We start from the raw sequence: 13,594 nt of genomic DNA, 5'->3' as shown, positions 1-13,594 counted from the left end.
AAAATGAAGAATTTGAAAATAGCAATGTAGTTTTACAAGACTTTCTGCATAACAGATCGCATACCTTTAAAAGCTTTTTGACATTTTTGGGGAGTGGGGGATGTAGGGTGTGTATTTCATTTCTCCACGATTACGAATTCCTTCTCTTTTACTGTTACCATTATGTCATTGCAGGTTTTCAATCGCTAGATAATGCAACCACGAACACCAACTGACCCAATCATTTGTGTGATCTATAACTTACCATGTACAGTTGTGTTCAGAATAATAGCAGTGCGACGTCACTAACCTGATCAATCACTGTTTTTGTTGAATTTATATTTCTACATGGCAAATAATTTACTAGTAGCTGTAGTAGAGTAATAGAAACCCACCAGACCCAACAGTCATGACATGCATGTTGCTGATTCTGTGTAATTAAATAATTGTTCAGAATAATAGCAGTGTTCAAAATAGTAATAATAGCTTGTTCAAAATAATTGGAGTTCAATTAGTGAGGTCATTCATTCAGTGAAAAAACAGGTTTCAATTACGGCCCTTATTTAAGGAAGGAAGTCAGCAAATGTTGTGAATGCTGGTTATAGTGTATTTCTCTCTGAAAATGGGTTGTTGCAGACATTGTTGAGAAGAGCAGCTACTTTGATTAAAAAGTTTATTGGAAAGGGGTAAATATATAAAGAAGTGCAAAAAATTATAGGCTGCTCAGCTAAAATGATCTTAAAATGGCAACCAAAACCTGAAAGGCATGGAAGAAACTGGAAAACTATCATTTGAATAGATAGAAGAATAGTCAAAATGGCAAAGACTCGGCCAATGATCAGCTCCAGGAAGATCAAAGAAGGTTTAAGTTACCTGTGATACTGTTACAATTAGAAGATACCTATGTGAAGCCAAGCTATCCATTGTTCAAAATGAGACATGCTGAAGAAACAACACATTGTGAAGACAGTGAAGAATGGTGGTGCAAGCAGAGCTGGCCAACCCGGCCAGGAGCCCTAGGCAACCTGGCCGGCCACGGCACCGAAACTGCGATTGAGTGTGCACGCGCAGAAGCACATTTACGCACAGAAATTCCAGCAGCGCCCGGGGAGAGACAGAAACTGCGATTGTGCGCACATGTGCCAAAGAGCATTTATGCACAGAAATTCCAGCAGCGGCCGCGGAGAGATGGGATCAGACATGGGGGACAGGACAGCTTTGCGCCCTAGGCACGTGCCTACTCTGCCTACCCCTAGTTCCGGCCCTGGGTGCAAGCATCATGATATGGGGATGTTTTTCATACTATGGTGTTGGGCATATTTATCACATACCAGGGATCATGGATCCGTTTGGTCATGTTGCCTTATGCCAAAGAGGAAATGCCCTTGAAATGGGTGGGGTGTTTCAACAAGACAATGACTCCAAACACACCAATAAATGAGAAACATCTTGGTTCCAGACCAACAAGATTGACATTATGCAGTTGCCAGCCCAATCCCCAGAATTTAAATCTAATAGAAACCTTGTAGGCTGAAATCACAAATGCTGTTTCTGAGGCAAGAAATGCAAAATAATTGCCTATGTTGCCAGAAGTTGGTGGAATCCATGCAACACAGATGTGCAGCAGTTCTCAGAAACACTGATTATACAACTAAATATTAGTTCAGTGATTCAAAGGAAAGCAAAATCTTGAAACATTTTTCAGTTTATACAGTGAATGTTTGAGTTTGTAGAAGAATGCAGACACTGCTATTTTTTGGAACAGCCCAATATTCCCTTTTCTTCACTTTCTGTAAAGAAATAACACAAATTTGATAAATTTTTCCTCATGTTTTGATTTGGAATAGAATGTGCAGAATGTGCAGTGTCCCCAATGCATTTGCGTGTATGGAAATGGAAATAAAAGCTATTGTAAGGATTTCTAACTTTACTCACTTTTTTAAACACACTGCTAATATTCTGAACACAACTGTATGTTGATGGTCAAAGTACAGCCAAGCAACTAATCAACATGCCATACATAATGGGATACTCTATGGTTATTATATTTCGATGGTTAAGTCTCGGTCAATCAGAGCTGCTCCTGCTATGAAGCTAGGTGAGATCCTTGACTCAGGAGGCAGGTTACTTGGGTGGCAAAAAGACCACCCTGGTAACTTTAAGAGTCTTCAATCCCGAAATTCAACTCTTTCAATTTTGCACTAGCAATGTGCCCCCCCCCCCAGTGTGGCAAAAGGGGGGAAAGAAAGGACAGAGGGAGGGGAAAGATTGTACACAGAAGGGGGTAGCATCAGCAAGACCACTTCAGATGGTAGGGGGTACAGAATCACAGGATTCTGTGGAGAGACTTATGTTAACATAAATGACACACTTCACACAAATTCTGACAATCCCATCCAAATATTAGAACTATTGTTATACCTCTTACTGTTCCAATGAATTCTTCTAGTCGTATTAAAAGATCTGAATCTCGTTCAAAGTCATAAAAATGATGTTCTACCCAATGCCGACAAACATTAAGAACACTAAATTTAAAAAAAGAAAAAAAAAATAGTTGAAGTAATTTGTAGACTACAGGTAGACTAACAGAACAACATATATCAAAAACAAACTTAGAGGTCTAGATACACGACAAGATCTATGAAGATATGTATTTGTTCATGTTGAGACTGAGTTCTAAAGGTGTTAATAAGAAGCTAAATTATTATCATTTTAATTCTATTTTTTGGTGTTTATCCAGACCTGATCACAATGATACCACTAACAACTTTGGGGTACAAGTGTACTAGAACCACTATCACATAGGTTGGAAGAATAACAAATAAAATGTGCTTATCAGAACAAATCCTATAAACTTCATGATTGTGCAAAACTAAATCAATTTCCAACAAATTCTTTGTGACAATATATGATGTATCCATGGGCAGGATTTTAAAAAAAGGGACAACAAACCCTAAGAAACATTTGAAGAGTGTGCTCTCAAGCATGCAATGGTCCATTTATTTTTTTCCCCAATAGGGACATCCCAGGATTCCTGCAGTGTCGCACAAAACCAGCAGTCTAATGTTTAGATGCAAGGGGCTTATCCAATACATTTTAGTAGACCGTGTCTTTGCAAATTTCAGTAAATGAAAAGTTTTCATAGCCGAGAATAATGTCAGTACAGTACAGTAAGTATAGCACCAATAAATCAGTCTATTTTTCTCAATCCTACCGCAACTGTACAGGCTGTACATATTCCTTTCTAAATCTTTTCAGCTCCGCACTAAGTGGCTGATCACCATTCTCCATAGCTATCCGGTCAGCTTCACTTGGTTCAGGATCTGGAATCTCAAACCTAGAATAAACCAGCCAAGAATACAGAGAAAACAGGATACATTTAGTGTGAACATGCATTGAAATTCAAGATCTTCAGCAACTTGTTTTGTCTACATTTTTGCTATTGTTTTATCAAATTCTGCAAGCCCAGGCTAAAGCAGATGATTATATAATAGGATTAATACAAAATATGCACAGAGAGACCTTGAGGACTAAATTATCAAAGACAATGAGCGAAGCTGCAAAACTTCAACGGTGGATAACATTGGCCTAACAAATGGATTGATTTAATAGGCCAATGGGACGTATTTGAATAAGTCAATGTTTATCATTGTCCATTGCTTAAGGATTTCAATATATTATAGACCCCCTAAGGCAATTAATAAATAAACTAGTTGCAAAACATTCAAATACAAAACTTATCACACTTGAGAAATTTAAAGGGATACTGTCATGGGAAAAATTTTTTTTTTCAAAATGAATCAGTTAATAGTGCTGCTTCAGCAGAATTCTGCACTGAAATCCATTTCTCAAAAGAGCAAACAGATTTTTATATTCAATTTTGAAATCTGACATGGGGCTAGACATATTGTCAATTTCCCAGCTGCCCCAAGTCATGTGACTTGTGCTCTGATAAACTTCAATCACTCTTTACTGCAAGTTGAAGTGATATCACCCCCCTCCCTTTTTCCCCCCAGCAGATAAAACAAAAGAACAATGGGAAGGTAACTAGATAACAGCTCCCTAACACAAGATAACAGCTGCCTGGTAGAACTAAGAACAACACTCAATAGTAAAAACCCATGTCCCACTGAGACACATTCAGTTACATTGAAAAGGAAAAACAGCAGTCTGCGAGAAAGCATTTCTCTCCTACAGTGCAGGCACAAGTCACATGACCAGGGGCAGCTGGGAAATTGACAAAATGTCTAGCCCCATTTCAGATTTCAAAATTGAATATAAAAAAATCTGTTTGCTCTTTTGAGAAATGGATTTCAGTGCAGAATTCTGCTGGAGTAGCACTATTAACTGATTCATTTTGAAAAAACATTTTTTCCCATGACAGTATCCCTTTAACAACTGGACTCATACATGCTACAGGGTTCAGTTAGGGAAAACAATGCAGTGCTCATTGATGCACCAGAAATGCCAACATCCCCACTACAAAAAACAAAAAAAAAACACTCCCCCTAAACTTGAGCACATCTGTCCTGGTACATACATCACTGGCTACTAAGCCAGTATCCACAAAGACATTGGAAATAACTCAGGATTTTTGTGTTGCGTTCATAATGAGCCCCAAATGATTTAATCCACATTAGCTGGAAGAGAAATCACACTATCAAAGGAATCACAATTCAAACAGTTCAGGAAATCGTGCTAAATCTCTATTTTCAAAAATAGATTATTACATTGTTATTGATTAGCTAACATTGTTCTTTACGTAATGATGTTGATGATTTGGCCCATTTAAGGGGATTTAAAGTGGCGGTCCATGCTTAAGTTTTATCATGTCATAGAACGTGCTGTTCCAAGCAACTTTGCAATTGGTTCTTTTTTTAATTATTTTCCTTCCTCTTCTATAATTTTCCCAGCTTTTATATAGTGGTCACTGACCCCAGCAGCCAAAAAAAAAAAAACTGTTACTCTGTGAGCTTCCAATTATATTAGTCACCTTTTTAGTCCCACTCCTATTCATATACCAGGATCTCATTCAAGTCACTGCCTGGTTACTAAAGTAAACAAGACCATGGCAACCGGATAGTGACGGAAATTCCAAACTCGAGAACTGTTGAACAAAAAGTTAATAGCTAACAAACTAAAAATAAAGCCAGTTGCATGTTGTCTAAGAATGTCTATGTCGTACTAAAAGTTAATTTAAAGTCATAAAATGAACAGATGTAAACTTACTCAGAATTCTACCTAGAGTGTTTTTGCAATTTACATTTCTCCTTTTAGCAGTTTCTGGGATATTTGGATTTTTATACTGCGAATAACAGTTTCTAGGCTCAACCGAGAGTCAGCAAGCCAAGGGTTAACTAAATATAGAAAGTGAAAAGAAAGTGCCTAGACCCTGACACTCTGGACCTTCAATGAGCTGAAAGCCTGACTAGCAGTATAAAACTCCTTAAAGGGCAAGTCAACCTCAAAAGAAAAATTTGCCTAATAAAAGACAACATAAGTCTAAGCAATTTCCAATACACATATTTTATAAAGGTTCAGTGCTTTTAAAATTATTAGTAAAAACAATTGCTATTGAAAGCAGCATTTGCTTAACTCGTGGTTGTTACTTTCTAAACAATGTTGCACATGTCTTAGTTCCCATCAGAGACAGGTCTGTTAATCAGCTGCCTTGTCTCACATTGTGAGCCACCATGACAGAGAATAGAAAGGGGACAGACAAACACTGCTTTCAATAGTAATATATATACAAAAAGTTGCAAAGTTGTTTCAAATGATGTTTTTGTTTATTAGGGGGAAAAAAATCATATTTTTGGGTTGACATTCCCTTTAAACTGCCAATATACTGTAAGAGAAACAACTAAAAATAGAAAATTAATGCAAAAGTAAATTTACATCAATTCATATTTTGGCTTTAGATTCCCTTTCATCTAGTGCTCTCTTACAAACCATTTCCAGTATATTATCAGACAAAAGAACACAAATGAAAACATGCTGTCAGGGCTTAAAAGCCTTATACATTTTACTTTGCAGCCAAGCTGTAGCAAAGGACTGGCTGTAGTACCTTTAGTACTCTAGGAGACTGAAAATGGCAATATGTGTTCACAAATACAATGCCCCACACCACCACAAAAAAACTGTGTTTCACAGTGATCCAAATGAATGCCCTTTACCCACCTTTCTATAAGAAGGCTTAAAAGTTCCTGGGGTTTGCAAAAAGATCTATATGTTGTCAGAAATGTTCGAACAAAATTAGGATCTGCAAAATAAAAAAAAATTTAAAAAAAAGGACATGGGCTTTGTTATTGCAAATATCTGCAAACATTGTAATCTTAATTTAATCTTAAATGCAGTGTCAGAGCATTACACAGAAACAGTCATGATCTAAAGAGTGGAAGACTTCTTCATACTCAAGTGTTTACTCGATCCGATTAAATTGTGCTTTTTTTAATAATAATAAATACAATCAATTTGTTGATTTTAGTTTGGTCTGACTTTTTTAAAATAAAATTCGGACTTTGTCAAAGAACCCCCTAAATGTCCAGTTGTCTTTGAATTCATTCTACTATATACCAAAAGTCCGATTTCTCAAACAAACTCCTTTCTGAGCCAATCGGGCCAAAGTGACTTCTCCCAGGTGTGGCTAGTTTTACATGTTACAAAGATGATAAAGATATTCCTCATCTGACTTTTGCTTTTTAAAGTTTGTGATTCAGAAAAAATTTTTAGTCCCTCAAAATAATTTCAGTACCAGAGAAAATATGCTCCCTTAAATCTTTTCATTTTTCACCTTCAAGTGAGACAATTTTTAGAGCACAACAATGGGGTGACCTACAATTAGCCTTAAACAATCACTCAAAAATTCCTTAAGAAAGGAAGCAGACATCATGATGACGCACAACTACTATTTTTGCAACAAACAGAAGGAGAACCAAAAATAGGAGTGTGTTTAGCGCATGGAACAATAGTGTAGAAAATGAAGAGCCCAATGAGAAGTTCCTGAGAGTGCAATTAATTATGGAGGACAAGATAGCAGACCGGTCATTTCCTGTCACTATAGCTGCAGACGATGCTCATTAGAACAGAGTGCAATGCTGCATTTTGACTTCTAATTATAAAGTGACCACACTGAAGCTTTGTTTTCTTCTTCCGTTATCGTCAGTCTTCTGACCGGTGCCAAGAAAACAAATCAGCAAAGAAATACGGGAATCCACATGTTAGTGTTGGATGCTGGCCATGCAATCTTGTCATGTTACAAAATGATTAACAAACAAAATAAGTCAAAACCTTCATTATTTTGTATACTTTCAACTTCATGTAATGAACACATGTAAAGTCTGATTACTGTAAAATCTAAAGAGCAAACATATGGGTTGATTCCACCCCAGAATCCCCTTAAACTTTGCTTAAAATTCATATTGACAGTCAACTTCCTTCCCCAAAGCCCTCTGGGATCCTTTAGTAAGAACATATTATGCTTCCATATTGCTTTTCAGGGCCTAGGAATAACATGGTCTAGAACAGGGATCCCCAACCTTTTGAACCAGTGAGCAACATTCAGAAGTAAAAGGAGTTGGGGAGCAACACTAGCATGAAAAATGTTCTTGGGGTGATAAGTGCTGTGATTGGCCATTTGGTAGCCCCTATGTGGATTATGAACCTACATTGAGGCTGTTTGGCAGTAAGTCTGGTTTTTATGAAACCAAATATAGCCTCCAAGCTTGGAATTCAAAAATAATCATCTGCTTTGAGGCCACTGGGAGCACCATCCAAGGGGTTGGAGAGCAACATGTTGCTCACAAGCTACTGGTTGGGGATCACTGATCTAGAACAATCTCAAATCCCTAATTGCTGATGTACCCAATAAACCTTTCAAAATGACTGCGACCATTCCATGAGGATATCATTAAAAAAAACACACTTATCAGCAAATAAAAATTATCACATTGCAATACTTCATTCAGGCAATTCTGGGAATTTGCAGAACATTATACTGAAGCCATATCTGCTGTGGTAAAGTGCAGGAACGTAGAAAACAATGCATTATTTTTGACATAACATGGATCATGGTTTTGTTTTAACCCTTATTACAATTACCTATCAGGAGAGTTTAATTTAAAATACATCATGAGCTATGTATAAACAAACCCCTCCCTACCCCTGCTGCAGTTTCAGGCTTAAAAAATATATTACTAAAGGGGGGACTAGAATTTTAGTAACAAAAGCCATAGATATTTCTTAAGCATAAAAAAGGCACACATTTCAGCAAATAGTTCTTTGAACAATTGATTTAGTAAGTGGTATACTTCTCCTTCAAAAAATAATCAAGGATAATGATCATGCGCAAGCAGTCAAAAGCCTACATATCTATTGTAGACAGAAAGGTTAATTTATGACCATAAGTGAGATTTTGGAAACAGACAATTCGGGGATATTTTTCTCATTGTTTTAAAAATAATTCAACCTAACTCCAAACCACGATTTGTCTTAATTTACTAAAAATGTTTTACATGTGTAAAGTCTTGACAAAATCGTGCGACAATTATAAAAGGGACATCTGCCATTGACTTTTACATGAATTTAACAGGTTTTAGCTGGAGTATTTTTTAGGGATGCACCGAATCCACTATTTGGGATTCGGCCGAATCCCCGAATCCTTTGTGAAAGATTCGGCAGAATACCAAACCGAATCCTTATTTGCAAATAAGGGACAGAAAAGGAAAAAGTGGAAAAAATTCTTCTTTTGTGATGTAATGGCATGTGATTTCCCTACCCGCCCCTAATTTACATATGCAAATTAGGATTCGGGTTCAGCCAGGCACAAGGATTTGGCCGAATCTAAATCCTGATGAAAAAGCCCAAATCCTGGCCGAATCCCGAACTCTGGATTTGGTGCATCCCTAATATTTTTAAGATTCAGATTTCAGGATTCAGGAGCATAATAAAGGTCAAAAAAATCTGATATTTTTTTTCCTCCAGATTTTCACCTGTTAAAATCTCAACCACAATCTTAATCTTGTGAGACTATAGCTGTGTTAGAATGTATCTAGCATACGAAGTATACACTATCCCATAGTAGTAATGTATGCAGATGCTTGCACGCTTGTGTGCTCTGTTAAACCTGCAAAGATGGGTCAGAAGCATGGTCAAAATTGTATTAATTGGGAATGTCCGAATATATATATTCGGACATTCGGACATATATGGTGAGCACAACTTTCCCTTGTTTGTTATAGTTTATACAGGAGCAGTGACCAGCTCCATGTTGTAGCTCCCACCCTTCCCAGCTATAGTCAGGTGATCCCACTGGTGTCTAATAAAAGGGCAGCCAAGTATGGAGGTTTATTTTGAAAGCAGCAAGTTAAGTTGCAGGTAAAACCAAGTCCCTTTGTAAAATGTATAATGAAGCAACAGAATTCTTAATGAATCAGATAAAATTGAGCATAGGACTGGCCAGATATGGGATGACTTTGACGTAGTTGGCCAGCTTAAATATATTGCAATATATGGACAAACAATCCCTGTTTTGTTTAAAGGGTAAGGCATTTTTCAGTAGCAGTATGCACAAAATGTCGCTGTCTTAAATATATTGATAATGGGTTGAGTGCAGAGGACTCTTGTATTTTATATATATATATATATATATATATATATATATATATATATATATATATATATTTAAGTCCAACACGTGTAATGCACAGTATTAGTAATAAAGTTATCTTCTGATGGTGCGTCTCCCCAATAGGCGGTGAGTCAATCCGCCAAACTTATGTATAAATATTCCAACAGGGTCGCACTCATGTTCAATAAAACGTAGCATTTATTTCAAACGCAATAAAAGCATGTGTAAGTTACAGCCAACTTATCTGTTTAGAATTCTGTTCAGAGTCGATACATAGCGACGTTTCGGGAGCATCTCGTTCCCTTTCTCAAGCACGGCTCTGCCACAGAGTATAACATACAGAGGCGTCCATTTTTTGGAGCGTATTATCGCATAAAGACGGAAGTGACGTAGTCGGTTGCCATGGACACGCGTATCTCAAGATATCGCGCGTACATGGAAGCGGATACATCTACTGCCCCTTAGTAACCATGAACATTATTACATAGCAACATCAGATCAGTTACAATAGTATGATTCTAATAGCAGATGTATCGAAGTATAACACAACATATATGTCTACAATTACAACTCACATGGGAAAACCTTCATAAAAATAAGTGCAAGTCAAAATCTCGATTTAATCCTTTAGGGGTTAATGTTTTTAACCTGTCAATCCACTGGACCTCAGTTCTTTTTAAAATTAAACTACGATCACCCCCTCGTTTGGGTGGGGGAATATGCTGTACTGTATATCAGTACTTAGTAAAGGACTATCTTTTGCCCCAACACATCACTTTAGTTTGTTTAATACACTACTAGATGTGAATAGATTCGTTCGTAAACTTACCCTTAGAAGACATTTTGGGCCTGGTGGTGAAGGGGCTGACATATTCCCCCCCCATAGAGATTACAGCATTGATCTGAGGAAGAGGGGGACATCCAAACAGGGAGTCTACTTTGACACGTTTAAGGAGCTCTGTTGCCTTTCCGATTTGAGGACGTTAGAGGATGAGAGCATTAGGGAATTTGTCCCAGATGAGCCCTTAATTGGCAAGACGTCCCTCATTAATAAAAAGAGTAATTCCAACTTTTACCCCTTACAGTCCAGATGTTCCTCAATGGATATGTTCCAAGACCTGGTCGAACAGGACCTCAAGAAATTGAATACTAGTATTTCATATAGACACAAACGGAACATTTCCCCTGAGGAACAGAAAGCCCTTATGTCCCTCAAATCTGCCACCAATATTACTATAAGACAGGCGGACAAAGGAGGGAGTGTGGTGGTTATGAATACAGTCGACTATATAGCGGAGGCTAAGCGACAACTGAATGATTCTGAAACCTACTCTACCCTCTCCTTTAATCCACAGGAAAAATTTATGAGGGCAATAGACGAACTGGTGTCGTATGGTATATCTTTGGGAGTGGTGGACACACGTGATAAGGACTATTTGGTCAGAAGTACCGCCACTGTTCCAATTTTCCACCATCTCCCAAAGATACACAAGTCCTTCTATGCACCAGAGGGCAGGCCGATTGTGGCGAGTATCGGATCAGCAAATGAGGGGCTTTCAGACTGGCTTGACTCCAACTTAAAACCCTTAGTTCCACTTCTGGGCTCGTATATAAGAGACACGGGACATCTTATTGAAAAATTATCTACCCTTACTTGGTTGGACACATACCACTGGATCTCCATGGATGTTAAATCCTTATATTCTATAATCCCTCACGGTAAGGGGTTACAAGTTATTTCAGACACTTTGACAGAATCACGCACTTATACACCCGATTTCATTCACTTTAACCTCTTGGTTTTGGAGTTTTTATTAACACATAATTTTTTTCACTTCGACGGGGGTTACTACCTCCAGAGACGTGGCACCGCCATGGGGGCCTCCTTTGCCCCCTCATATGCAAATTTGTATATGGGCCAGTGGGAGCGGTGCCACGTCTATGGATGTGCTAACCCCTTTCGTGAACACGTGGTCTGGTACGGCAGATATATCGACGATCTGCTATTTATATGGGACGGTCCTTCACATTTAATTGATGAATTTCATCAATACCTTAACAAAAACCTATATAATCTACAATTATCACTGGTTCACCACAAGAACACCATCACTTTTTTAGATTTATCCCTAATAGGAAACACTACCACTAAACGTATAGACACTGAAATTTTTAGGAAACCCACGGCGGGTAACACTATTCTAAAATTCAATAGTTGTCATCCTAAACACACTTTGAATAGCATTCCTTACAGCCAGTTTGTAAGATACCGTAGGAATTGTAGCCAAGATGCCACATTCAATCTCCAATCGCAACATTTGGGCCAAAGATTGCAAGAAAGAGGGTACCCCAGACACCTCATAGAAAACGCACATGAGAAAGCTAAAATAGCTCCTGTAATGGGGGAGGATAGAAATGATATAGGACGTCCAATCCAGGATCATATAGATCTAACCAGACCAGATAAACATAAAATGTTTTTCGTCACTGAATTCAGTGAGGAATATGGCCATATTTGTAAGATTATTAAAAAGTATCTACCTATACTCAACGGTGATGCAAAAATGTCGGAAATACTGGCCCAAACTGAGGTAAAGTGTGTTCCAAGAAAGGCACCTACTCTAGGTAGTATTTTGGCACCAAGCTTGGTTTCATCGGTTCCACCGAAAATAGCAGACAACTGGTTGAAAGTGAAAGGTACATACAAATGTGGGGCCAACGTCTGCAAAACATGTCAAGTGATCTCCACAGGCCCGGATTTTAAATCCAATGTATCAGGACAATCCTTCAAAAACAGCGGGTTCTATAATTGTAACACTAGGAATGTGGTATACCTACTGGAGTGTGGTCACTGCAATAAGCAATATGTGGGTCGCACATCCCGCATGTTGAAGGATAGGGTAAGGGAGCATATTAGAAGCATCACCAATAGGGAGGAGAATACACCAGTGGGCCGGCATTTCAAAATATGCTCACCCATTGGTTTAAAAGACCTAAAAGTAAAGGTAATTGAGAAAGTACAGATTCCCATTAGAGGCGGTGATATTGGTCACAGATTAAATCTTAGAGAGGCATTTTGGATCCTCAAACTTGCTACAAGGATCCCGAACGGTTTAAATTATAGACATGACATTAGTTATCTGTACTAATGTGCGATATAAGGGGCCCTTAACCCATTAAGAAAGCCTAATAGGCCATAGGGGTGTTCATTGGTCACACTCTACTATAATTCCTCCCCAGACCAACTCTTCCAGTAAGTTTTGAGTAGAGGTACAAGATAACAATACTTCTCCTGTCCCATAGACTTCCCTGATTGTTTGTTTGGTTTTTAAACAATGTATACAATTTTTAGGAAACGAAAAAACCTTTTAAATGTCCTCATGTTTCACTTGTTTCAGGTTTTAACGATTTAAATAAAGATGTAATTTTTATGTACGCCCACCAGAGGGCACTAATACCTTGTGTATAAATAACCCAGCTGTAACAAGTGTACTGCTTACCTATGATTAAGGGATAACTCCCGAAACGCGTAAGGTGTCATCAGCAGTTACTCCAATAAACCCCATTTTCAGAAGTGCCGTCTGCCGTCTGCTTCTTCGTATCTTTGCTATATATATATATATATATATATATATATATATATATATATATATATATATATATATATATATATATATATATATATATATATATTTATATATATTTAAGTATATTTAAGAATAACCCTAAACTTTAGATCGTCTGATGTGTGTCCCATACCCTGTCTCCTTGGTCCCAAGAAGGTCTCTTTCATAAGAGGTAAACGTATATACGCACTAACCACTTTATTGCCTATCGTGGTTCCCCTACGAAATGTCATCATCTATGTTGGTGAAACCACTCAGAAGGTCATGGAACTCCGAGGTAACTTCTAATATCAATTTCACGAAAGAAGAACCGCTCCAAGTTTAACACTTCCTGTTTGCTGCTTCAAACGGGTGCTCAGTCCGC

The 13,594-nt window shown here is 37.8% G+C and overlaps 1 protein-coding gene across 1 annotated transcript in view; it reads right to left on the bottom strand.

Annotated features, from left to right (window-relative positions):
- The window catches only part of sos1.S (SOS Ras/Rac guanine nucleotide exchange factor 1 S homeolog), a 73,604-nt gene that overhangs the window by 20,672 nt on the left and 39,338 nt on the right, over window positions 1-13,594 (bottom strand). The window contains exons 11-13 of the mRNA XM_018265164.2: window positions 6,157-6,238; window positions 3,194-3,316; window positions 2,401-2,504 (exon numbers count right to left, since the gene is read on the bottom strand). Coding sequence (XP_018120653.1) covers window positions 2,401-2,504; window positions 3,194-3,316; window positions 6,157-6,238 — 309 coding nt within the window. The remainder of the gene's footprint in view (window positions 1-2,400; window positions 2,505-3,193; window positions 3,317-6,156; window positions 6,239-13,594) is intronic.

This window comes from Xenopus laevis, chromosome 5S, assembly GCF_017654675.1.
Source record: "Xenopus laevis strain J_2021 chromosome 5S, Xenopus_laevis_v10.1, whole genome shotgun sequence".
Classification (NCBI taxonomy): Eukaryota; Metazoa; Chordata; class Amphibia; order Anura; family Pipidae; genus Xenopus; species Xenopus laevis.
The sequence above is the reverse complement of the archived record's forward strand: the minus strand, read 5'-3'. Positions and strand labels throughout refer to the sequence as shown.